At 40.0% G+C, this 27,857-nt stretch overlaps 1 protein-coding gene and 1 non-coding gene across 5 annotated transcripts in view; one reads left to right on the top strand and one right to left on the bottom strand.

The window, feature by feature from the left end:
- The window catches only part of PLCE1 (phospholipase C epsilon 1), a 334,637-nt gene that overhangs the window by 158,296 nt on the left and 148,484 nt on the right, over positions 1 to 27,857 (top strand). For all 4 annotated transcript variants that reach the window (XM_032245666.1, XM_032245665.1, XM_032245667.1 and 1 more), the window contains one exon: positions 22,159 to 22,475. In XM_032245666.1, coding sequence (XP_032101557.1) covers positions 22,159 to 22,475 — 317 coding nt within the window. The remainder of the gene's footprint in view (positions 1 to 22,158; positions 22,476 to 27,857) is intronic.
- On the bottom strand, positions 9,934 to 10,040 carry LOC116528466. The gene has a single exon (XR_004259042.1). It is a non-coding gene; the product is annotated as a U6 spliceosomal RNA (small nuclear RNA).

The raw sequence follows: 27,857 nt of genomic DNA, 5'->3' as shown, positions 1-27,857 counted from the left end.
CTCTTTATCCCAGTTTTATTTAAAGCTGAGGAGGTAAGGCTGGGTGCAGTGGCTCATACCTGTAATCCCAATGCTTTGGGAGGCCAAGGCAGGTGGATCACCCGAGGTCAGGAATGTGAGACCAGCCTGGCCAACATGGCAAAATCCCGTCTCTACTAAAACTACAAAAATTAGCTGGGCATGGTGGTGAGCGCCTGTAATCCCAGCTACTAGGAAGGTTAAGGCAGAAGAATCGCTTGAACCCAGGAGGCGGAGTTTGCGGCAAGCCAAGATGGTGCCACTGCACTCCAGCCTGGGCGACAGGGGGAGATTTCACCTCAAAAAAAAAAAAATGAACGTTAGGGAGGCAGATTAGAGAATTATCAATGTTCATTCATCTAATAAATAGTCAACTGAGTGTCTGCTGTGGAATGGATACTATGCTAGGCACTATATGGTGACAGCAGAGGGGGCTGGATTGAAGAAGAATGAAACAATACCCTGATTCCCTGATATTCACAATCTGTTAAAGATGGAGATGGGCATAGAGATGGGAAACCAAAGCTCAGAGCAGCTAAGAACCAAGCTCAGATGGTCACAGATCCAGAGCTCACAGAAACCTGATCTGAACTATCATGGAGCTTTTAATCTACCTGTAGGAAATGTAATAGAATGTAGCATAATATAGGAAATATTTGCAGAATGCCTTCCACTCCTGTTCTAGCTAGGGATGAAAACCATGAAAAGAAGCCCTGTTCTTAATTCTAGGAGTTGGTTTTGCTTAACAGAGAGACAGACATGTGAAACAGTGGTTACACTGCAGCATGATACACAAAAGGCAGAGACTGGTGATTAAGAATGTGGAGTTTGATGACAGATAGACCTAAGTCCCAGATCAACCACATAGAAACTGCATGATCTGGGGCAAGTTACTTAACTCCTCTCTTCTAAGTTTCATCATTTTACCTGTAAAATAGGACAGTACAAACACTTGCCTCAGGTAATTATAATGGGATAAAAAAGGGAATTAATGAATATAAAGTGATTAGAACACTGTCTAATAAAGGTGGATATGGAGAAAAGAATGTACTCAGAAATGGCAAAACAAAGGCTTAGCTGCAGGATGTGTCTCAGGTTGGGTGCTGGAGGGGTCATGTTTGGCAGGAGAGGGGAATATGCAGGGGGCTTTGAGAAATGGAGCTGGAATGAGTGCCCTGGTCTGCAGGTGCATTTGGCCCTAGATCAGGGCAAATCTTGAGAGGATAGGGATCCAAGAAAGCAGCTACTCTTGGCTCTTGCCTTCAAGGTTCATTTCTTCCACTCACACCTGGCCCTCATCACTATTCCAAGGTGTTTCAGCCACAATCAGTTTTCACCTGGAGGAAGGTCTCTCTCTGGTCTTCCTCCCCAGCTCAGTTGGATCATGCACAGGCAAATAAATTCCTTTTCCCCTTCTCTAGCTCAGCCATGAGAAAGTTGGAATTTTTTTTTTTTTTTGAAACACTCCTGTTGCCTAGGCTGGAGTACAATGGTGCACTCTTGGCCAACCGCAACCTCTGCCTCCTGGTTCAAGCGATTCTCCTGCCTCGGCCTCCCGAGTAGCTGGGATTACAGGTATGTGCCACCACTCACAGCTAATTTTGTATTTTTAATAGAGGCAGGGTTTCTCCATGTTGGTCAGGCTGGTCTCGAACTCCCAACCTCAGGTGAGCTGCCTGCCTCAGCCTCCCAAAGTGCTGGGATTACAGGCATGAGCCACTGTGTTTGGCCTGGCATTTTTTTAATGTAAAATTTTCCTTTGCAAGGAAAAGAGAGAAAGGATGGAAGGAAGAGAGGGTAGGAAAAGGGAATATATGAAGAAGAAGGAAAAGGGAAAGGAAGGAAAGGATATACAGATACACAGAAACACAGAAACAGATATGTTCAGCAAAGCATAGACGTCATACCTCATTTATCAAAAGTGGGTCACAGATCAGCCTTGCCAATGGATTCCACTTGTAGGATATCCAGTTCTCATTCTCTTCCTTGCTTCTGCCCTGAATGTATGGACTTGGAGAGATTAAACCAGTTGTCTGAGAAGAGTTGGCTGCCATGGCTGCCATGTCTATTCCAGAACCTTCTAACCTTTCAGACAGGGCCCCAGGTCTCTAATCCCCTGGACCCTGTTCATTCCACTCTACCTTGAGGTCTTATTCTCAGCCCAGAAGGTGTATTCAAAAGCTTGGTATAGGCTGGGCGCAGTGGCTCATGCCTGTAATCCCAGCCCTTTGGGAGGCCAAGGCAGGTGGATCACGAGGTCAGGAGATTGAGACCATTCTGGCCAACATGGTGAAACCCTGTCTTTACTAAAATACAAAAAATTAGCCGGACATGGTGGTGTGCACATGTAATCCCAGCTACACAAGAGGCTGAGGCAGGGGAATCACTTGAACCTGGGAAGTGGAGGTTGCAATGAGCCAAGATAGCACTGCTGCACTCCAGCTTGGTGATAGAGGGAGACTCCGTCTCAAAAAAAAAAAAAAAAAAGTTTGATGTGGTCAGTTTACCCAGGCTTCTTGAATCAGTCTTTGAGCCTTGACTGATCTAAGCCAAGCAAGTTCACAGAAAACTGACTTTTAAACCCAAATGCCATTTCTCAATTTCTGAGAGCTACATGCAGCTCAGTCGCTGCAATAAAAACAACAGCAATAGTAACTGCCTTTTATTGAATCAGGCAGTACATGTCATAAAGTGTTCCAAGTGCTTTACCAGCATCAACCTTCATGCAACTGAAAGTGTGGTCCCAGAACCAGCAGAATCTCAAGCCTCACCTGAGACTTTGAGTCAGAAACTGCATTTTTTTTTTAAATAAAACTCCCAGATAAAAACCTGGGTTTTAGTTCTGGCTGTACAACTTAATCTTTTCTCCTCTGCCTTCTTTGAGTCCCTGGTCTCATTCAGTTTCAAAATCAACTTTAAAATCCCCCAGTCCCCATCTACTGAGAAAATGTTTGAAGATTTTTTTGTCTCCCAAGGTCTGTATTCAACAATGATAAAACACACTCAGAGTGACCAGAAGGAAGTTCTGGTTGATGATCGTTCTTTTAGAGACAGCAGGGGCTGGGCAGTCGGGTCCCTTCAGGTAAAGGGATTACAGAGTAATTTGATATAATTCACCAGCTGTCTCAAAGTAGTATCTTCTTGTATTTTTTATATTTATATCTGTAACTGTAGACAAAAAGGAAATTGCCCTGAAAGAAATAACTGGCCAGTGAGTAATTAGGACTCCAACGGAGTGAATGAACCACATGTCTTAATGTGTATAAATGACCTATTTCCCCCTGTTGCCAACTCTCGTGTGCTTATAAACAAGTAGATGTTAACACACTCCCAGTGTATATGACAACCTACATGGAGGTCATGTGGAAACACGCCGACCTTCCATTACAGCCCTGCTGCTGTGCTGGGTGTTGTATGCATGTCTCCTGTACTTCTCAAAACGACCTGGCAAGGTAGAATTATGATCCCCATTTCAAAGATGGGAAAATTGAGACTTAGAGGCTAAGTTAATGCCCCTACAAATTTCAATTATTCAAGATGGAGACTGAGGAGATAGAAGATAGCTGGTGACTTCAGACCTTGGTGTACAGAACCCCAAACCTGCCTGCGTCAGTCCTCAAACTCAAGGCCCTATGGTTAGGCTTAGTAGGTTCCCTTGTTTTTTAGCAGGCCGTCTGAAGACGATGTAGTGACGTAGTGACCCAATCCATTTTCAGCCTCAGAGGTGCACCGAAGTATTTGTTCCAGCCACATAGGATACCTGTGAGTTTAGGGAAATTGATTTCCGCTATCTCATCTGGGAAGAGTGGAGGGAAATTGATAATCTGCTGTATCATCTCCTGTCTTCAGTGGTGTTTTGCAGTCCTTCTAGCTGGGAGTTCACAGGAGGTTGACCAGATGACCTGCTGTTCAGAGTGCTTAATTAGAGAGTTGAGCGTCTAGGGAGTATCTAAGCAAGGGTCTGGACTTGAGTACATCCCACTTCAGGGTCCATGCTTCTGAGCATTCTCCTTTATATGATATGGAGCCCTGGGGAGGCCTCTGGTTGGAGGAAGCATCTGCAGTGAATGGAGGTGCCCAGGACTCTGAGGCCTGCAGCCCTGATTTGTAGTGAGAGCTGGCAGCAGTCCAGTGGGCATGGAGGTTCATAGATACCAGGTTCTGGCAGTCTGAGCTGTCCATGGCAGGCTGTAGAGGCCAACACCTCCTTTGTCTATACTGCTCAGGCTCTCCAGAGAGAGGCCAACAACTATTCTTCCATGTCCTATAACTGTTTTATACCAAATGAGAAAGAAACTGACCTCAGGAAGGAAATGTATAACTCCCAGACCTGTATAACTCATGTGCATTTTCTTTACACGTCTCACTGGGCTGGCCTCCATATTCCCACCTCCCACTGCCATCATGGACATCATCTCTCACAAAGCCAAACAACCTATTTAATCCCCTAGACCTTGGCCTATAGTGGGTTCCATAAGGACTCCCCTTGGTCTTTCACAGCATAGGACAATCAGGAGCTTGTTGCAAATAATCACTTGGGTGGAAGTCAAGGGAAAGCAATGAGAATATACATGAAGGGACCAATTATCAAGACAACTGGTGGGCAAATGGACACAAACTTAGCCCGAGACATGGAAGAATAACAAATGCCTCCAAGATTTTGGACCTGGAGAAATGAAGGTCGTGCTATAAAAAGAACATGAAAAGTTAGATCCAGTTTGGATATCTCGACTTTGAGATGCTGGAACATTCAAGTAGGCTGCCAACTGAAGCATTAGGATTTTATTGGGGCTAGAGGTCAAAACCAGAGTCACACATTTATAAACCATCTGCTCAACAGTGATGGTTGCACCTTTAGGTGAGCTTTCTTAGGAGGAGAGAGGGGTATGCAAAGGACTGAGAACTGTAAGTTCAGACTGAAAGGCTGCAAGAGGGCCAGAAATGAGCACCATAGCTAGGGAGTTAAGAAGAAAGCCACAATAATGTAGTGTCCTGAGCCAAGACTCAAAGAAGGTCCATGGGCTTAAAGTTGTAGTTTCCCAAGTCCCCCTCCACAAAACCAACTCTATGGTAATTTTAATGCACCTCTTCATAATGTCCCAAAATGGATCACTGGACACTTTGGCATAGTCCCTTTTTTTCCTATTAGAAGTGGGTTTGATTGGCTAGCCGTATGAAGAATGGAACTGGACCCCTTACCTGTCACCATATACAAAAATTAACTCAAGACGGATTAAAGACTTAAATGTGAAACCTCAAACTATAAAAGTCCTAGAAGAAAACCTAGGAAAAACCCTCTGGATGTTGGCCTAGGCAAAAAATTTATGACTAAGTCCTCAAAAGCAAATGCAACAAAATAAAAATAGACAAATAAGATGTAAAGAAACTAAAGAGCTTCTGCACAACTAAAGAAACAATCAACAGAGTAAACGGACAATCTACAGAATGGGAGAAAATACTTGCAAGCTATGCATCTGACAAAGGACTAATATCCAGAATCTGTAAGGAGCTTAAACAAATCAATGAGAAAAAACTGAGTAAAGAACATGAACAGACACTTCTCTAAAGAAGACATAGGAGAGGCCCACAAACAAATGAAAGAATGCTCAACATCACTATTCATCAGAGAAATGCAAATTAAAACCACAATGAGGCACCATCTCACACCAGTCAGAATGGCTATTATTGAAAAGTCAAAAAATAACATGTTAGCAAGAACGCAGAAAAAAAGGAATACTTATACACTGTTGGTGGGAATGTAAATTAGTTCCACCTCTATGAAAAACCATATGGCAATTTCTCAAAGAACTGAAAATAAAACCACCATTGGATTCAGCAATCCCACTACTAGATATCTACTTAAGGAAAAGAAATTGTTTTATCTAAGACTCTTGCACTCATAAGTTTATTGCAGCACTATTCACAACAGCAAAAACATGGAATCAACCTAAGTGTCCATCAGCAGTTGATTGGATAAAGAAAATGTGATACACATACACCATAGAATACTATGCAGCCATAAAAACAAACAAAATCATGTCCTTTGCAGCCACATGGAGGCAGCTGCAGGCCATTATCATAAGTGAACTAAATTAGAAACAGAAAACAAATATTGCATGTTCTAACTTATAAGCAGGAGCTAAACAATGGGTACACATGGTCATAAAGCTGGCAACAATGAATGGGGGACTCCAAAAGGTAGGAGGGAGTGAGGGGGCAAGGGTTCAAAAGCTACCTATTGGGTACTATGCTCACTATTTGGATGATGGATTCACTGGAAGTTTAAACCCCAGCCTTACACAATACACCCATGTAACAAACTTGCACATGTACCTCCTAAATCTATAATTTAAAAGAAAATTTTTAAAAGTCATTATGATGTCAAAATAACAAAAATATATTAAAAATAAAATTAAAGTGGGTTTGACTTTGTCAATAAAGATTTTCTACTTAAATCATCAAACATACCTAAAAAATTATTAACTGCATAATTAAATATAAAACAGTTCCTTTACAATCTTGTTTATTGCTAGATTAGATATATCACATAGGTGGAATTCACATTAGCACCCATTGAATCCACTCAATGAGTGCTAAATGTGTAATACCATTTGGCCAACAAGTGGAATGCTGCAAATCTATGACCTTCTAGGTTTTGGTCCCATTTCAGTTGAAAAGGGGAAATAAACAATTATGAGTTCCCTCATAAATTAAACTCTTTTAAACTAAAACCAAATTACAACAAATGGTTAAAAGCCTGGGCTTTGGAGTCACCTGCCTGTGATTCAGAATTGGGACTTCACTACCTTTGAATATTTGGACAAATCACTTAACATCTCTGAGATTCCTCATCTATAAAATGGAGTACTAATTGCACATCAGCCACAGAGTTGCTGATAGAACTAAATAAGATACTTAAATAAAAATTTTCAAGTAATGTGCTTAGATAGCTAAGCAGCACATTCTGTAAATGTTAGCAAGTAATTTCATCAGTATCATTATTACTGTTGCCTTTATAGGGGAAAAAATTGCAAGTCCATATGTGTTTTTCTCATTACATTAAGTGACTTTGACCTACCCAAAGTCTGGTACAGGTTATTTCTGCAACAGTATGTTCAAAATCAGAAATCGCATGCACTGGTTTTAAATAGTAGAACTATTTTAATTGAAACTCGTATCATCAAAGGTTGAAAATGTGATTTTAATAACAAACAACAATAAAACTTGTATGTTCAACATTACTTTAAAAATATATATATATTTCCTTTTTGATAAAAAAACATAATTTTTAAAAATACCAGATTGTTTATGATTTGAAGTCATGGTTACAGTCACGTAGCAGTTTACCATCTGTTCTTGTCCAAAATACAGGTCCAAGTTAGAGCCAGAATTGCAAATAGACAGAAAATGTCTGTGGTCCTGTACAAAGCTCTTCTCAGTTAGACTATACTTAAACATGTAATATATTCAAGTAAAAATTAATGTAGAGTTAAACATGAAAATCAATCAATGTAATATATCATATTAATAGAACAATGGACCAAAAACCTCATGGCCATCTCAATAGACATGAAAAAGCGTTTCACAAAATCCAACATCCTTTTATGGAAAAAATACTCAACAAAATAGAAATAGAAAGGAACTTCCCCAACCTGATAAAGTGCATCTATGCAAAACCCACAGCTAACATCACACCTACTGGTGAAAGACTAAAAACTTTCCACTTAAGATCAAGAACCAAACAAAGATGTACTGTCAGTTCTAGCCAGAGCAATTAGGCAAGAAAAATAAATAAAAGGTATCCAGATAGGAAAAGAAGAGATAAAACCATTTCTGTTATCAGATGATGTACTCATATCTAGAAAATCCTAAGGAATCCACTAAAACACTATTAGAATTAATAGATGAGTTCAGCAAGGTTGCAGTATAAAAGGTCTGTTGTATTTCTATAAACCAATCATTAACAATCCAAAAATGAAATCAAGAAAAAATTCCATTTATAGTAGTATGAAAATGAAGCAAATACTTACAAATAAATTTAACAATGTGCAAGACTTATGTATTGAAAAAACTACAAAATATTGTTGAAATTGTTAAAGACCTAAACGAATGGAAAGACATCCTGTATTCATGAAATGGAAGACTTAGCATTGTTCAAATGGCAATATTTTTGCAAAGCAATCTGTAGATTAAGTATAATCTCTATAGAATTCAAGCTGTCTTTTTTTTTTTGCAGAAATTAATAGGGAACCCAGAATAGCCAAAATAATTCTTTAAAAGATTTCTGATTTCAAAACTTACCACAGAGCTATAGTAACCAAAATGTTGTGATACAGACATGAAGACAGACATAAAGACCAATGGGATAGAATACAGAGCTCCAAAATAAACCCTCAAATATATGATCAAATAATTTTCAACAAGGATACCAAGGCAATGGGGAAGCAACAGTGTTGGAGAAACTGGATATTCACAAGCCAAAGAATGAAGTTGGACCCTTACCTTGCACCATGTATAAAAGCTAACTGAAAGTGGATCAAAGACCTACACAGAAGACCTAAAACTATAAAACTCATAGAAAATATAGATTCACATCAGTGGGTCTGGCAATGATTTCTTGGATATGATACCAAAGTTACAGGTAAGAAAAAAAAAAGATAAATTAAAATTAAAAACTTTTTTGCATTAAAGGACACTATCAATAGAGTAAAAAGGCAACCTGCAGAATAGGAGAAAATATTTGCAAATCACATATATAATAAGAGATTAATAACCAGAATATATAGAGAACTAAAATTCAACAACGGAAAACCCAACAACACAATTCAAAAATGGCATTTCTCTAAAGAAAATGTACAAATCGCCAATGAGCACATGAAAAGATGCTCAACATCATTAGGAATATTCACATCAAAACCATAAGGTGCAGGATGGGCATGGTGACTCATGCCTGTAATCCCAACACTTTGGGAGGCCAAGGTGGGAAGATTGCTTGAGGCCAGGAGTTCAAGCCCAGCCCAGTTAACGTCTCAAGACTCCTGTCTCTATTTTAAATATATGTATGTGTGTCTGTGTATAAATAAATGTATATATGTGTATATAAATAAATATATATGTATATATATATATAAATATATATATATATATATATATATATATATATATTTAACTATGAGGTACCACTTCACCCACTAGGATCGATAATTGGAAAAAAAGAAAGAAAGAAAGAAAGAAGGAAAACTAGTGTTGACAAGGATGCAGGAAATTGAAGCCCTAAGCATTGCTGGTAGGAACTTAAATTGGTACAACCCCTGTAGGAAACAACTGGAACGTCCTCCAAATGCTAAACCTTGGAGTTACCATATAAGCCAACAATCCACCACTAGGTATATAATCAAGAGAAGTGAAAACATACATTTAAACAAAAACTATTTTTGGATTAAAAAAAATTTTATCCAAATGTCCATAATGACATGATTCATAAGAGCCAAAAAATGTAAACAAACCAGATGTCCATTAACTGATGAATGAACAAATTGTGGTATACACATACAATGGAATATTATTCAGTTATAAAAAAGAAATGAACTATCCATGCATGCTACAGCATTGATAAACCTTGAAATCATTATGCTAAGTGACAGAAGCCAGACACAAAAGGCCATATATTCTATTATCCCATTATATGAAATGTCCAGCTTGGGCAAATCCCTTAGGGACAGAGGTGGACTAGCAGTTATCAGGGCCTATGTGAGAGGAACTGGGGGAGTGGAGTGATGGCCACCATGTACAGGGTTACATGTTTCAGGAGGTGATGTACATGTTCTAAAATTGATTATGGTGATGGTTACCTAACTGTGAATATACTAAAACCACTGAATTGTATGCTTTATTTTTTGTTCTTGTTTTTTTTTTAAAAATACAGAATGCTTCACAAATGTATGTGTCATCCCTGCACAGGGGCCATGCTAATCTTCTCTGTATTATTCCAGTGTTAGTATATATGCAGCTAAAGTGAGCAAAAATTGTATACTTTAAACTGTACACTTTAGAAAGTTAAAAAAAAAAATGAGACAGGGGTCCCACTCTGTCACCCAGGCTGGAGTACAGTGGCACCAATCATAGCTCACAGCAGCCTCAAACTCCTGGGCTCAGGTGATTCTTCCACCTCAGCCTCTCAAAATGCTGGGATTATGCATGTGAGCTACTGTGCCCAGCCTAGAAAATAAATGTTATGGTATGTGAATTATATCTCAGTTTAAAAAAAGAATGGATATAAATAGTTCAGCAACGTTTTACCATGAAAGAATTTAACTCTGAGACTGTTCTGACATCTTGGTGGGGTGTGATGATAGTGCCAAAATGGAAGGGATGTGAATATTAACAGAGAAAAACTGTTTTCTCTACACTCACAACACTTCTGACACCAAATGTGTGGGGTTTTTCCACAGCAAAAATCTATTCTCCATCTCTCCTGATACCAACTGGGTGTCTTATAACACAGTTCTGACATTTTCTACCTGGAGCTAGCATCAGACACCAGGGCTCAGTGCCACAGGACTGCTCCCACTTCAGACACCAGTCACAATTCCTGAGCTTTTGGTATTTCTGACCAAATTGGCTACAAACTGGGAGTCCTCATGACTCTCTTCTGAGATTCAGTCATTTGCTCTAATGGGCTCACGAAACTCAGGGAAACACTTCACTTACTTACCAGTTATGATAAACGATGCAAATGAACAGCCTATGCTCTATGCACCTCTATGAAGAGTGCATAGAGCAACATGTGGGAAAGGAGGTCCCGAGGTTCCATACCCTCTCTGGTGACCACCTTCCCAGCACCTCCTTGTGTTCATTCACCCAGAAGTTCTGTGTACCCCATAGTTTAGGAATTTTTATTGAGGTTGCATCACCTCAGCATGATTAATTAACTCAATCTTCAGTTCCTTTCCCCTCCCCAGAGGATGGTGGGTGGGGCTTAAAGTTCCAAGCCTGTAATCATGGCTTGGTCTGTCTGGTGCCCAGTCCTCATCTTGAAGCTATCCAGGAGCCCACTAAGAGTTACCTCATTAGAACAAAAGACACTCCTATCACACAGGAAGCCCCAAGGGATTTAGGACCAAATATTAGGAAAAAAAGATGCTTCTAGAGTTTTAGGAGTCTTATGTCAGGAACTGGGATCAGAGACAAAATATATATTTATATTTTATTTTTTTATTATGTCACACATATTCTTTTTATAGAGGGAAGAGCTGTAGAGTTAAGAACAGCCTTTTTTGGTGTTTTGTGGGGCCAGGGTCTCTTTGTGAAATTGGGGGATTCATTAGTACAGTGTGTGGCAAGATAATTCAGACATTTCTTTTTATATGACTAAGTGAGGTACACTTGGGATCTTAAAAACTATTTTCTTTTTATTATGGTGGGCACCACACCAAAGGGTGCAAGTTGCAGGTTATAAAAACAAAGTAAAAGTTTCCATAGCCTGAAATGGTTGGAAATATGACTGAGTCTCCTCATTGAGCTTCTAAGATGAAAGGCCCCAGAATTCTTCCTCTTGCAAATGTTGAATTCATGATGATGTTAAGATGGCTGACTATTGAGGGTTGAATGTGTAGTAAGCATTTACATGCATTTCCTTGTTTTAATTTCCCCACCATCACTGTGACATAGTTGTTTAGAACTTACCCAAGGTTATGAAGCAAGTCAGCAACTGACCTGGGCTTGTGAGTCCCAAGACCCCACTCTAGTTCTACTCCAGGGGAGCTGCCCCCGGGAGCTCACAGCACTTGAGATCCTAACCACACCAGTAAGGGAGGTAGTGGAGTATGGAAGCAGTGCCCTGGACTGGGAGTCAGAGTCCTTGAGTCCTGGTCCACTTTTGCCACTAATCAGCTCTGTGACCTTGGGCAAGAAGCTTGACCTCTCAGAGGCATGGTTTTCTGATGTGTAAAGTATGGAAAATTTATCACAGCTATCCCTGTAGTTCCTTACAACCCAGGTATTCAGCCTGAGCCCTGCCTCATTCACCCTCTGATTGTCATTTATATATTGAGACTAGAAGGAAGAAAACCTTTGAGTCAGTGTAGGCTGGTGATTTCAAGATGCTGGACTTTGGTGTCGGGCCAATGTGGCACTGGTTCCATCACTTACCTCAGTGTGACGTTGAGCAAGTTCTTTAATTGTGTCCCCATCTGCTAATGGGAATAACAGCATTGGGTGCTGTGCTGTCTACATAGAGTGGTTGTGAGGATTGAGGGAGATCTCAGTAGAGAGCTTTAATACAATTCCCGTCACAGTGTAAGTACTGGGCTGTTATACTATTATAGATTAAGTAATATTATAATTCATTTATGATGATGATTGTTGATTGTTATAAAACAGAGACACAGAATCCCTTCAGAGTAATTAATGTAGTTTAAATAGCTCAGCCAGGTCAGACTTTGGAGCTCAGATTGCCTGCCTGGGCTGAATTCTGGAACCAGTCCATATATAGAAAGTCAGCCATACCTCAGGACTATGCTGCTGGGTAAGAGGGTATCAGATTGTCACCAAAAACACTCGAGTTCACTTCTTGTAAATTTTGAGTCAGTAATGCCATCTTCCCCGAATGAGATAATACACTATTACGACTTACCATATCAATTTTGACTCATTATTCTTTTTTGCCCAATGTAATCAGAAATAGATGAGTGATCAGTGACAGATACTGATAAAACAGTTAATGTGCTGTAAAAAGAACTGTTGAGAAAATGCTGCTCCCTGGAAATTTCCCAATGCGGATAGGGAATTTTTCTCTCTTTCAATGTTATTTAGCATAATAAGCACAGATAAAGATAGACTTACAAGATTGTTTATCACAGTGTTATTATAATGGCAAAAAGTTTAACATAAAGAGCCATCGAAAATCTAATATTGCAAGAATAGTCTGAGAGTTGAGGGAAAGGGCACTATGGAGTTTTTTTATGTTAGAAAAAAATGTGTTCTCTGATTCTAATTTTGTGAATATTGTGTGTATTTATAGAAAAATATGAAATGTAACAACAAAAATATTAGCAGAGACTACCTCTGGGTATGAGATTATTATTTTAAATTTTCTTATTTATACTTCTTTATATTGTCTATGTTTTTTGTAGTGAGCACATTTCTTTGGAACTGGGGCAAAAGTTGTTTTTTATTAGTGGGAATTCTGTCAAATTTCTTCTTTTTGCTCTAACGCTCTTCTGTCTGGTAGATTGTTTCATCTGAATATGTCTTAACTCTCAGTCTGGATATATTGGATTTTTTTTTTCTCTTTTAAGTACCGACTTAGAGGTAATATGCTTCATTGATTTTGTGAGCTCATCTTTTGCATGTAATGTTCAGGACAAGCCAGACACATTTGTTGTAAGATTGATTTTGTTACCTTGAAAACCAATAACAGATAAAGTCACCAATTAACTAACCTTTTTCTAAACCCATCACTTCCCTGTTGAAAGCAATTTTCAGCTCTGCCTGAGATTTAGTGTATTTAAATCAGCTCTGAATCTTCTATAAGAAGAAATCAACGTTCTTCTCTCTGTGTCTTATTTTATATAATTAGAATTGCACCACTGAAGAACTATTAAATGTGCAATTGAGAATCTAATACTTTAAAAAGTCTACAAAATTAATTCAAATAAAAGGAAAATGGATAGAGTAGATACAATAAGTTTTTCCAACTTTCATCTTTAATTGTAACTTTAAGTAACTTAAAAAAAATTACCATTTATTGAGAAAAAAATCTGAACAGGCCAAAAGCTAAACAAGTTTTTTGAGCATGAGAAGATTGAGATTTTGTTGCATTTGAATTTTTGGGATATCATTTTGGTCTTTTTTTTTTCTTCTTTTTTTGAGACGGAGTATTTCTCTGTCACCCAGGCTGGAATGCAGTGGTGCCATCTCGGCTCACTGCAACCTCTGCCTCCTGGGTTCAAGCAATTCTCATGCCTCAGCCTCCCAAGTAGCTGGGACTACAGGCACCCACCACCCCACCTCACTACTTTTTGTATTTTTAGTAGAGACAGAATTTCACCATGTTGGCCATGATGTGATCGTGTCTCAATGGTAGCCATTAATTGGGCTCAAACTCCTGACATCAGATGAGCCACCATCCCCGGCCTCCCAAAGTGCTGGGATTACAGGCGTGAGCCACCGTGCCTGGCCCATTTTGATCTATTTTTAAAAGTACTGTTTTATGTGCATTACAAAAAAGTTGAGCAAAACAGAACTGTGTAAGGTAAACACTATTCTTTGGTGTGCACTGGACAGATATACAACGTATACCTACATTGATAAAATTATCTTCCCCTCAATAGGATAATATTCCACTGTTCTCAGCTTGCTTTTTTGTCCTAATTTTTTTGTGAAATAAATTCAATTTCAGTACATATAAATTTACCTCACTAGGTCTATATTTTTGCATTTCTGTTGGATAATATCCTAGAAGTAGGATTTCTAGTTCAAAGGATATGCATGCTTAAAATTTTGTTTTGCCTCTCAAGAAAGCTTGTGCCCATTTCACCATCCTTCACAGGGAATGGGAATGAAATATAAAGTTTCTGAAACATAGGCACATGGAGATTCTCCCAGGTTTTGATAGGATATTATTTAAAGTCATTATCAGAAGTTTGCTCAGCTGGCTTGGGGAGGAGATGTCTTCTAAAGTCAGAATCCTGCAAGATATGCATGTCTAACTCTTCAACTCCATTCTCTACCCAAAAGTGTGTGTGTGTGTGTGTGTGTGTGTGTGTGTGTGTGTGTGTGTGTGTGTGGTGTTGAGAGAAATGTGTCTCCTCTGCTGAGGATCTCTCAAAATGCTGAGTGTAACAGAGGGTAGATTTTTGGAATCAAAGCTGAATTTACATTTCAGCCCTGTCTCTCAGTAGCAGGATATCTTTAAGCAAATGTTTAATGTTCCTGATCTGTGTTTTATCATCTCTAGCAAGAGGATGATCACGCCATCCTTGCTATAGATGATTATCTATAGCAACAGGATGATCATAGGGTTCTCTGTGATAATTAAATTCATTACTTAACACAAAGAGCTAGTAAATGGTGAGAACTAAGAGCTGAATTAATGGCTACCATTGAGACATGAGAAAGAGTGATGATGATCACACCAAGAGCACATTAGAGGGTAAAGCTTTGCCCACTTTTGCAGAAAAACTTGAGACAATCACCAACAGTCTAGTTAAGATATGCTATGTAGGCCAGGCACAGTGCCTTACGCCTATAATCCTAGTACTTTGGGAGGTCGAGGCAGGTAGATCACCTGAAGTCAGGAGTTCGAGACCAGCTTGTCCAACATGGCAAAATCCCGTCTCTACTAAAAATCCAAAAACTAGCTGGGCGTGCTGGCACACCCCTGTAATCCCAGGTGCTTGGGAGGCTGAGGCTGGAGAATTGATTGAACCTGGGAGGCGGAGGTTGCAGTGAGCCGAGATTGCACCACTGCACTCCAGCCTGGGCGACAGAACAAGACTCCGTCTCAAAAAAAAAAAAAAAAAAGATATGCTGTGTAACACTACAGTTTCCTCACCTGCATCCTGGAACCCTCTTTTGATTTTCACCATAACAATTTTATCACCTTCTCATGTGCATCATTAGTCATTTGTTGTGCTTATTGTTTATGTCCTTTCCTAGGGTGTTCCATAAGAACAAGAATCTGTTGTTGTTCACTAAACCCCAACATCAGGGTAGCTGAAAACAAAGCCTGACACATAGTAGGCACTCAATAAATTAATGAATGAATTTCTTCTTAACATTTCTTAAACCCATTCAGATGTATTGGCAGCTAATATGCCAGCCCTTCGGCACTGAGCATGCCCGAAATAACCCAGGCTCAACTTGGGGTAACACAGAGTACTGGGCCAGGAGCCAGAACCTTCAGGTTCTCTCTTAGCTTTTACCAGTTCTAGGGCTGACCACTCACAGGCTGGATTCTTGGACAAATCATGTAACAACTTAACTCAAGTTTTGTAAAAAAACTAAGATTAGCAATGCCTACCTGTCATGACTCCCTTATATTATGCAGGGATTCTATGACATTATCTTGTAAACTCTGGATTTTCATCTGAGGCACTGCAAGAAAAAAAATGCTTTTACTTTTCATAGGGGCGAAAGAAAGAAAGAAAGACAGAAAGAAAGAAAGAAGGAAAGAAAGAAAGAAAGAAAAAGAAAGGAAGAAGGAAGGAAAGAAAGAAAGAGAAAGAAAGAGAGAAAGAAAGAAAGAAAGAAAGAAAGAAAGAAAGAAGGAAAGAAGGAAAGAAGAAAGGAAGGAAGGAAGGAAGGAAGGAAAGAAAAGAAAAGAAAGAAAAGAAAAAAGAAAAGAAAAGAAAAGAAAAGAAAAGAAGGAAAGGGGAAATGGCAGGTTTTGCTGAACTCTAGCGCAAGCCCGAGGCTCTTGGGTGGGATCAGGATCTGAACAAGCATTTTTAGAAACTACTAACCCTGGGGTAGGGGTTCCCCAAAGGCACTGTACCCCAAGGCATCAGGTGAAAAATACTCATCAAATTTAGAGGCTTATCTCTTGGCCCTACCTAGTATTTCTGGACTATGCAATTTACGGATAGCTTCTGGGAATGGCAGCTTGTAGTTGAGGTCAGAGGCTGACTATCACCTGGAAGAACCAGGAGGAGATGGGCGGGGAAGGGAAGAGGGCTCTGTGTGGCGGCAAGAGGGCTCTATAGAGATGCTCCAGCTTCTGAGAGCAGCATCCCTCAAGCAAAGGCTTGGCCTGAGATTCCCCTTTCTCAAGGTAGGGTGATGTCTGGGTTGACCTGGAGACCCAAAAGTTTAGGATGTATATGTGTTTTGATCCTCCCATCACCCCCATCTGCCTTTGCTTCTTTATGAGCCATACCTGTTCTCTCGTGCCTTCTGGAAAATAAAGCTTCCTTTTTGGTTTTCTACAGTGACGTTTTATCTCTCTTAATATAGCCAGCCTTCAGCCATGGGAAATAATTTACAAATTCTTAAATAACCCATAATCTCTCCCCTGCTTCCATCTTTACATAGGATTCCAGCCACGTGGTGAACTCAGCCTCCTTAGAACCACCAACCTCACAAACTCCTTATGCCCCACTTCCCCCATTGAGAATCTCTGAGTATGATGAGAAACATTCTGAAGAGACTGCAATCCCATGTAAATGATATAGTGACAGACAACAAGGTTGAGGAGGGATACTATGTGCTGTGATACTATATTCCCCTCGTGGGAATTATTAATAGCTTAGAGAAATCCTGCGGTTAAAAAAAAAAAAAGCCTACTTAACTTTGTTTAACTCAGTAGTTCCCTAAATTCTTAATCAAGAAACTGTGCTGTGCATAAATTCAGTGTAACACACTTTGAAAAATACTGATGTAAAGCATGGGAACATTTGTGTGAACTCATGAGAAGGAAAGGAGACTGGACTTCTGAGTTTCTGTGTGCTACGTTATCACATAGTTATAGGGGTTGAAGTGACGGTTCCAGGCTGACCAAGGAAGAAACTGTTTACCCTCTTGGTCAAATCCTTATCTTTGGAGTTTGAAGACGTTATTTTATCAGATCACTCCAAGTAAACTAGCACAGTAATTGATTTATTCTAAATTAAATCACTTGAGATGCATCTATAAACTAGAATGCCAATGTGGCAATATCCTGAGTGATCAGGAACATGCTCTGGAGTCAAATAGATCCTGCTCAAATCCCAGCTCTCTGACTTACTACTTATATGATCTTATGTGAGCCTTAGCTCTCTCTCCCTCTCTCTCTCTCTCTTTTTTTGAAGCAGAGTTTTGTTCTTACTGCCCAGCCTGGAGTGCAATGGCACATTCTCGGCTCACTGCAGCCTCTGCCTCTCAGATTCAAGTGATTCTCCTGCCTCAGCCTCCGGAATAGCTGGGATTACAGGCATTCACCACCACGCCCGGATAATTTTTTGTATTTTTAGTAGAGACAGGGTTTCACCACATTGGCCAGGATGGTCTCAATCTCTTGACCTTGTGATCCACCCTCCTCGGCCTCCCAATGTGCTGGGATTACAGGTGCGAGCCCCGCACCTGGCCCTTACCTCTCTTATGAATAAAATATGCACGATAATACTATCTACATCCTGAATTAATCCATATAAAGCACTTAGAACAGGAAACTTTTATTTGAGCAGAGAATCAGAATGTGAAGTTACTAGGTCTCATGGTAAATATTTCTAGGCTGTGACAGTATCTAAAGATATAGCCTACAATATGGTTTGGCTCTTGTCCCCACCCAAATCTCATCTCAAATTATAATCCCCACTTATCAGAAGAACAGCCTGGTGGAAGATGATTAGCTCATGGGGGCAGATTTTTCCCTTACAGTGTGGTTTGGCTCTTGTGTCCACCCAAATCTCATCTCAAATTGTAATCCCCACTTGTCAGAAGAGGGCTCTGGTGGGAGACGATTGGATCATGTTGGCAGATTTCTCCCTTGCTATTCTTGTGATAGTGAGTGAGTTCTCACAAGAGCTGATGGTTTTAAACTGTGGCACTTCTCCCCACTCTCTCTCTTTCTCTCTCCCTCTCTCCTTCCTGTAAGATGTGCCTTGCTTCCCCTTCACCTTCTGCCATGACTGTAAGTTTCCTGAGGCCTCCCCAGCCATGCAGAACTGTGAGTCAATTAAACCTCTTTCCTTTATAAGTTACTGTCTCAGGTAGTTCTTTCTAGCAATGTGAAAATGGACTAATACAGCCTTACTCTGCCATTAAATAACTTTTTTTTTTCTTTGAGATGGAGTTTCACTCTTGTTGCCCAGGCTGGAATGCAATGGTATGATCTCGGCTCACTGCAACCACCGCCTCCCAGGTTCAAGTGATTCTCCTGCCTCGGTCTCCTGAGTAGTTGGGAATACAGGTTCCTGCCACCACTCCCAGCTATTTTTTTGCATTTTTAGTAGATACAGGGTTTCACCATGTTGGCCAGGCTGGTCTTGAACTCCTGGCCTCAAGTGATCTGCCTGCTTCGGCCTCCCAAAGTCCTGGGATTACAAGTGTGAGCCACAGTGCCCAGCCTAGAATAACTATTAGCCGAAGAATATGGGACTGCGAGCAAACAATGAGGTGGACAATTTTATTCACCTTTGCTTCATGGATGATAGGGAAGGACCAGGGGTCCTAGAACTACTCAGTTTTTAATCCATCTTCCAATGGCCCATGTTGTAGAGAGCAAATCCAGAGGTGAGTTACAGCTGAGTACTGGGACAATGTGTCATATGAAGAGAAAAGAGGAGATAATAAGGAGAGTTTAACATGGATGAGGGAAAGTGGGAAGTGTTTTTAACAGCTGCTAAAAGTATGGAACTTAGGGGACAGAGAATTATGTCCCAAGAAGACTTCTCAGATGTTTTTGGTGGTACATGATATGAAATCCCTGAGTAATCCAGCTTTAAATAAACCTACATGAAAGGTTGACATTGTTTCAAAACTTCTAGCATTTAATTTGTGTGTGGTTTTTTATTTAGTGTGATGCCATGCTTATACTGAGATACATGCTTATATTGGGGCCACCAGATTTATTAGGGTTACACTGACCAGGTTACTTTCTATTCTTTATTCGGGCCTCTCTTATTGCTGTTTCCCACCAGTTACTAGACTTTTCATTGTAACTCCATATGTGATCCATATCTCAAAATATATTGGAGTTTCAAATGTGAGATCTTACCTTACATTATTTTCATATTGTATTACATTATCTTTTCTCTTATATATTAGAGAAGTGGCTGGAGTTACTTTTATTTTCTCTGCAGAGTGCTGTAGTTTGAGATCATGTCTTAGAGTTGGTTACTTCTGAGAAGAATTCCTATATTTGGCTAATTCCACTGTACATAAATTATCAGTATCTAGAAATTTCAATTGGCCTCTTTCATCAAGCCACATTCGGATTCAATTTTCAGGAAATTTAGTCACTTTCTAAACTATTCAGAAAGTTGGAGAGGGATGCCTTGTAGGGTAGATTTAAGCATCAACCTAATTTTATTTTATTTTTTAATATGAGTTTAGATAGAAACAAATATAATTTGACAGTCTCCATTTTTGGCTACACAAGATTTTTGGTAATTTGGTTCAAAAGATGCATTAAAATGCTTAGAGTTGACCAGGACCAACTTAGCTTCCATTTTTCTGTACCATGTCCTCATTGGTTTATTAATTTGGATAGACAACATGGCCTGATTTTTTTATCAGAAGATATAGTCACCATACTCATGGAAGAAGCAATCAGGGTCTGTGGACTACCTGGTGAAGGTACATAGTGAAGGGAAGGACAGAGAAGATTTGGGGTTTAAAGGATAAGGGATGTCCTATTCATTTGTTTTTAAGGAAAAAGGAAACAACATTTGGGTATGCAAAGAAGTCAGTAGAAAGTAAGGGACTAAAGGTGGAAATAACCACTGAAGCAAGTTCTGGAGGAGACAAAGGCAGATTTAACCACTAACCTGGGTGGCCTTGGAGAGGAGGAAACACATGCCATTCTCAGAGAAAGAGAAGATTGAAGAAATATAAGGCATCCGAACTGAAGGAGTTTCTGACATGATCTTAACTGTCTCCGCATAGTTAAGAAACAGTCGAATGACTGTGAAGAAAGCAAATGCAGGTCTGGGAGTGTGACAAGAATAGAAAAGAGGATAGTGAGCTGTTTAGGAAAAAAGTAAGTAAGTTTGTGTCAAGTTCGAGCCACCCTGAGGGCCTAGCTGACAGCCCCATCACTATATAGCATACTTGTCAGTGTCATCATACAGCAGCCCAGAAGCCAAGTCATGGATGGTTTGAGTCTGCCCAGAATTGGGGACTGGGACGTGCCTGTGGTGGAAAGTCAAGCTGTCTTCTTAGGGAATCTCTGGCTGGTGAGTAGCTTATAAAATGCTTATCATGGCAGCAGACCAAGGCCAAGGAACTGGAAGTTTGCTGAGGACAGAGAAGTTTTATTAGAATAGAAGGGAAGACAGAAGTCAAATTCAGGGATGATGACTTCAGAGTTTAATAATACAGAAATGAAGTAGTTTGAAGGGATAATTCCAGGTTTCTTCAATGGAGATTTAGAAAAGAGTCAGGGAATACTGAGGTCTGAATATGAAGGAAGTCATCCTTATGAACTTTGCTGTTACCCAGTGTCCAGGCTGGATGACAGGTATTTCCAGGAAGAGAATGGGTAACATGAATATGTGACATTTCCTCAACTCAGGTGACCACAAAACTTTTTTCTTGCAAATACCAGCATTCCAGAGATCATACTTTGGAAAACTCTGTTCTAGGGCTCATCATAGACTTTCAGCTTGTTGAATGAATGAGTTACAGGTAAGTTAAGAGGCAGCCTGGGAGGGTGTCAAAATAAAGAGAGGCAAGTATGGTGTCTCCAATTATGGGAATCATTGTGAGCCTAGGCATCCCCCACTCTGGTACTTCTATCTCCTGCACTGCCACCTTCTCTACTGCATCCCTGTCACCTTCTTGCTACCAATTATGGGCCAGAGAGTAAGATTTATTTACTGAGATACATCTCCTTATTACCTATTTCTTTCTTATGTTTGTAGAGGGTTCTGTTCTTGCAAATCCCCAAATAGATCTCAATGAAATCAGTCAATCTTTGGCGGTAAAGGGTTGGCAAAGAATACCACGACATTTTGAAACCTTGTGTGCAGTGGGTCCCTGTCCCCAGGTGTCCTGCCAGTTTACACATAATATGCATGTACGTATTCCTCACCCCACCGCCTTCGTTTCTCTTCCATTTCACTTGGCTGTGCCTATACCCATCCTCATTTTGTGTCACTCTGACGGTTAGTTAGCAAAGGAGTATAAGGAATCAAACGATATTTTACAAAGTATCATAGTAAAGTGGTTGGGTAATGATGTGCTGGATTAATGCTGCTTCTGGAAATGGAAAACGAACCCTACCACCACCACCGCCATTCCACCCCCTCCTCAGTCGGTAACTGGAGGACAGACAGGACAGATATCAGAAAGTTCTTTGTAACAAGAAAAATAGTACAGAACTCTTCACTAAGCAGAGGATTTGGTTAAAGAACGTACAAGACTTGGAATGGCTCTCAAGTATCTGTTGGAGGGGATACCAGCTTTGGTGTAACCATGACTTTTGTTGCTTTGTTTCAGAACGCCAGCCAGGCCCCTCTGTGGCCAATTCTAATGCCCTCCCTTCAAGTTCAGCTGGGATCAGCAAGGAGCTGATTGATCTGCAGCCTCTCATCCAGTTCCCAGAGGAAGTCGCCAGCATCCTGATGGAGCAGGAGCAGAGTATTTACCGCAGGGTTTTGCCAGTCGACTACCTCTGCTTCTTAACGCGGGACTTGGGCACTCCCGAATGCCAGAGGTCCCTGCCCTGCCTCAAAGCCTCCATCTCAGCATCGATTCTTAGCACTCAGAATGGAGAGCACAACGCCCTTGAAGATCTGGTGGTGAGGTTTAATGAGGTAAGAAGCCACTTTTGGATGTCTTGGTATCTGACTCGCCCATAAGTGATTTTCAAGCATCCTTCCCCTTCTAGGTTTGTCTGTTCCTGACGTATCTCATTGCCACTCTGTCTTGCCATTTGCATGATGGCTGTTTTCTTTCCCGGCAAGGAGACAGATATCACATTGCAATCCTTCCTCTCACTCTACCCCAACTTGCCCTTAAGCCTAATTAATTTCACCTCCATTCCATAGCATTACCCAGTCCACCCATCCTAGTCCCTTTGGGCACCCAGAATGCCAATGCCCAGCCCCTTCTTCTCCCCCACCAAACCCTCATTCCCACAGATGCTTTTAAAACCACATGCCTCAATTTTGAGTTTTGACAGCATGAACCCTGACTGCATTCGTATAACCAACCCCCTCACCGGCTCCCATTATCAGGACTCCCTCAGCAGAAACACCTGGGTCAGCAGAGCAGGCGGGAACCATGGGGCGATTCATTGAGGGGTAGTGAATCACCTCGGTTCTCTCTCTGCATCCCATGAAGATCCTCAGTCCCAGAAAGTCACTCCAAAGCCTCTGAGACCACATCAGAAGCTGTTCTGAAAAAAACACAGGTGTGACTGGAGTCTAGGAATACTTAGGGCAAAGCCATTGTGTGGGGGTCTAGGGACTCACTGGGAGATAAAGAGCCACTGTCTGTCATCCCTGTGGCCCTGGGGCAGGGAGGAGTGGCAGGAAGGAGCAGGGAGTCTCCATGCAGTGCTGGGGTCAGGGCTGACTGCCCTCTTGGGCTTAAAAGGCACTTTCTCTTAGTAATGTGAGCCACACCCTGACTTTTCTATACTACATTTTATGTTTTAGACTTAATTTCTTTTGTTTTGAATATTAAATCACAAAATATTAATTGATATGTTTGTTGGTTGTTAGTTGGCTGAACACAGATACAATAGTTTTCTATTTTGGTAATTTAATAAACTCTACCTAAATGCTAACAGGATATTCCTATTCTGAATCATATACATCTCTAATTCACTGAATATCTGTCAGTCTTTGTTACTTAAACACTTTCTGGCCAGGTGCGGTGGCTCATACCTGTAATCCCAGTACTTTAGGAGGATGAGGCAGGAGGATCGATTGAGGCCGGGAGTTCAAGACCAGCCTAGGCAAAACAGCAAGCCCTTGTCTGTACAAATTTAAAAATTAGCTGGGCATGGTGGTGCACGCCTGTAGTCTCTGTGGATGCTGAGAACAGATGATCCCTTAGCCCAGAAGTTTAGAGGCTTCAGTGAGCTAGGATCATGTCATTGTACTCCAGCCTGGGTGACAGAGTGAGACACCATCTCTAGAAAAAAACACAAAACACTTTCTAACTGGAGCTCACTTTGCAGCCTCCATAGCTTGCCAATCCAAATCCTGATGACGGTTGTAAATGTCAGTGACCTGATAAGGCCCAGTGAATGCAGCAAATGTTAGAGGCTGAGCTCAAGTGATTCTGTGCCCAGATATGCCCTGAACACCAGTCCATCTGGCACTGTTGTGTTATTTTATGTGTACCACTTACTTGCTCCTTACAACAACCTTGGGAGACAGACATTGTCATGTAATTAGCCCCATCTTATCAGCGGAGTTAATTTCCTAATTAATGGGAAACTGAGGTAGGTGAAGATGAAGTTATTTTCCCAAGATTACACAAGTGGTAGGTGGCGATTTTGGTTTAAGCCCATATAGTCAGGCCCTGGAGCCTGGGCTTTGAACCACTATAGGATGCTGCTTCCCACCTGCAGCAGGATTGCACTGGGGGGTGGTGTTTGCTAAAACTGCAGATTCCCAGCCCCACTCCAAACTGAATAAGACAGAACCTCTGGGAGTCCACATGAGAGCTTGCAAACCTCACTGCCCCAAAGTTGTTTTTAAAAATAAATCTCCTGATGTTCTTGATTTTCCTTACTGATAAAAATGGATGGAAAAATGAAAGTTCCAGTAAACTGAGTGATTTTATTAGTGGATTTCACTGTATTTCATGAATTATTTTAAACGTCCAGATCTACCCACTCTCACATCCTTAGGACTCTATCTTATCTTTTTTTTATTTTTAAATTTCCACCTGAATTTAAAAGTGAATTGCCAAAACTTTTAAAATCTAATTTTAAATTAAACTTGGATTTCTTCCATTCACTTCCATAACCTTGGGAGTCAGTGATTTCACTAATTCAGAGTTAGTGATGATATGACCTACAGCTGGGTAGAGGCAGGCTTTGGACTGTCTCTGAAAATAGTTTAGCTAAGCAACTTCAGAACGTAAACAAGATTTCTGGGAAAACACTTAAGCTACTTAAGAGAACAGTCTGTTTCAAGTATTCTCAAGCATCTATTTTCATACAAATTATGGGTATACTGATTAAAAATCAGTCTCATATAGTCAGGATCCCAAATGACCTCTACTAGACAAGACTGGAATAGCTAAATTCTAGTTCTTTGTATATCTTAAAAAGTTTCATGACATCAAAAGAGAATTTTCAAATTCAGATTTTCACCTATTTCTAATGGCCTTGCCTTCAAATTAGCATGGCTTTACACACTGTAAAAAAAAAGGAAGAAATGGAGTTTGCATTTATTTAATAGATGCTCTGGACTAGACATTACATTTTCACATTTTTAAAAATCTCATTCAATTCTTATGACAGTTGTCATTATCCCTGTCTTGCAGATGAAGAAAGTGAAGCTTAGGTAACAAAATAAATAATGATAGTGCAGAATTATGGCCCATAGAGTAAAGTAAATATTCTTGAGTTCATATCAATGTAAATAAATCAGTGTGGTGTGGATGAGGAGTAGGGACAGCACTTATTTATAGAAAATTTTCAACTAATAAATGTAGAAAGAATGAGAAAAATAGAAAATCATCATTAGAACAGTACAGTAATAACTGTGGCAGGCAAGGACCACTGATGAATTCTAAAATTATTGGGCAAAAGTAACTTTGATGAGAAATAAGATACTTGAAAATAGTCTCAAAGCATCTCTCCACAAGATGTTTATCAATGCAAAGGGAAAATAGAGCAATGACAAAACCTGGTAGACACTGGCTTGACCAAGTGATCAAGGCTAACATGATCAGTAATGAGATGTATCAACATACACCTCCAGATATGATGCCCTGAGAAAGGCAGGACTTATCTCTATGGTGTTCTTGCCAAAAATGCACGACATAAATCTAGTAATGAAAAAAATATCAGACAAATCGAAATCAAAGGACATTCTACTCTTCAAAAGTATCAAGGTTATAAAAGGTAAGAAAAAATTGAGGACCTTTCAAAGACTAGAGGAGACCAAGAGACATGACAATTAAATGCAGTGTGGGATCCTAGTGGATCCTGGACCAGAAAAAGACATTAATGGAAAAACTGGAGAAACTCTGAGGCCTATAGTTTAGTTAGTATAATTGTATCAATGTTAATTTCCTGATTTTCACTATTGTGCTGTGATTATGAAAGATGCTAACATTAGAGGAAGCTGGGTGAAGGGTGTACAAGAACTCTCTGTACTGTCTTTTGCTACTTTTCTGTAAATCTAAAATTACTTCAAAATAAAAAAATTTTTAAGCAGTGAGCTCAGAGAGTGAGTCACTTGTCTAAGCAGCTGAGTGGATATCAGAATCCAGATCTTTTTTCAAAGTCTAGCTCTTCTTACCCAGCTGCTTCTTTCTTGTTAAATTATAAGGTTCAAGTCTATAGTAAAACCTGACTTGCTAATTGAGAATTATTTAATTAGCCTTGGGTCTCTTTTCCCTCTTCCCTCCCTCTGTTTCTGCTTCTTTTCTAAATCTTCTGTGTGTTTATCCTTTTTCTACTTATCTTTCTGTTTCTATTTTTATCCAATTTCCCATTATTTAGGTTTCTGCCATCACTCCCTCATTCATTCATTCATTCATTCATTCTTTCTTTCACTCATTTGTTTATTTGAATTTTTAGTTTTAATTTTTGTGGATACATAGTAGGTGTATATCTATATGGGATATAAGGTATATTTTGGTACAGGCCTACAATGGCAATCACATCCGAGTAAATAAGGTATCCATCATCTCAAGCATTTATCTGTTGTATTAAAAACAATCCAATTACATTCCTTTTGTTATTTTTAAATGTACAATTAAATTATTGACTGCAGTCACTCTGTTGCGCTATCAAATACTAGATCTTACATTTTTTCTAAATATTATATGTACCCATTAACTACCCCCACTTCCTCGCTCACTCCCCTCTACTACCTTTCCCAGCCTGTGGTAACCATTCTTCTACTCTTGGTCTCCATGAGTTCAATTGTTTTAATTTTAGCTCCCACAAATAAGTGACAACATACAGAAGTTATCTTTCTGTGCCTAGCTTATTTCACTTACATAGTGACCTTCAATTCAATTCATGTTATTGCAAATGACAGGATCTCATTCTCTTTTATTGTTGAATGTATTTATAGACTACATTTTCTTATCTATTCATCTTGTTGATGGACACTTAGGTTGCTTCCAAATCTTGGCTATTGTGCATAGTGCTGAAATAAACATGGGAGTGTGGATATCTCTTTGGTATATTGATTTTCTTTCTTTGGGATATATACCTAGAAGTAGGACTGCTAGATCACTCAAGACATACTTACTGGCTGGGCACGGTAGCTCATATTTATAATCCCAGCACTCTGGGAGGCCAAGGTGGACAGACTGCTTGAGCCCAGGAGTTTGAGACCAGCCTGGGAAACATAGCAAAACCCCATCTCTACAAAAAGTATGAAAAATTAGCCGGGCATGGTGGCACATGCCTGTGGTCCCAGCTACTTGGGCGTCTGAGGCGGGAGGATTGCCTGAGCCTGGGAGGTCAAGGCTGCAGTGAGCCAAGATTGTGCTACTGCACTTCAGCCTGAGTGACAGAGTAAGACCTGCCTCAAAGAACAGACACATTCTACATAGAGTACCTACTATGCTCTAACCTTCTCTTATTTCCCATTGGCATGTCAAACATGTTTTTTAAAAATAAGAAAATTAGCAATATATGACAAAAATTGATGTTTGAGCCTATACTTTGATTCTGCCAAAATTGGATACACAAAATAAATGCACTTTCCTCAGTGGAAAGATGTATCTTCCTTGGAACAGTATAGTATCTTAAAGACAAGAAAGAGAATATTAGCTCCATTGCAGGTGCTAGTCACTGGGGTAGGGGAAATGATTGCATTTCCTCATGCATCTGTTCAGTTAATCCCCCACTTCTTAGAAGCAGTGTACTGTGGTAGATATGCACTAAGGAGAATAAATAGTCTGCCAGAAGCTCCCAGGCATGGACACAAGTTATCTACCAAAAAAGGCAGGAAGTAAGTGCAGTGAGAGTGGCACCAACAGTGAAGGCT

Source organism: Sapajus apella, unplaced genomic scaffold, assembly GCF_009761245.1.
Source record: "Sapajus apella isolate SASKATOON/1434 unplaced genomic scaffold, GSC_monkey_1.0 scaffold58, whole genome shotgun sequence".
Classification (NCBI taxonomy): domain Eukaryota; kingdom Metazoa; phylum Chordata; class Mammalia; order Primates; family Cebidae; genus Sapajus; species Sapajus apella.
The sequence above is the reverse complement of the archived record's forward strand: the minus strand, read 5'-3'. Positions and strand labels throughout refer to the sequence as shown.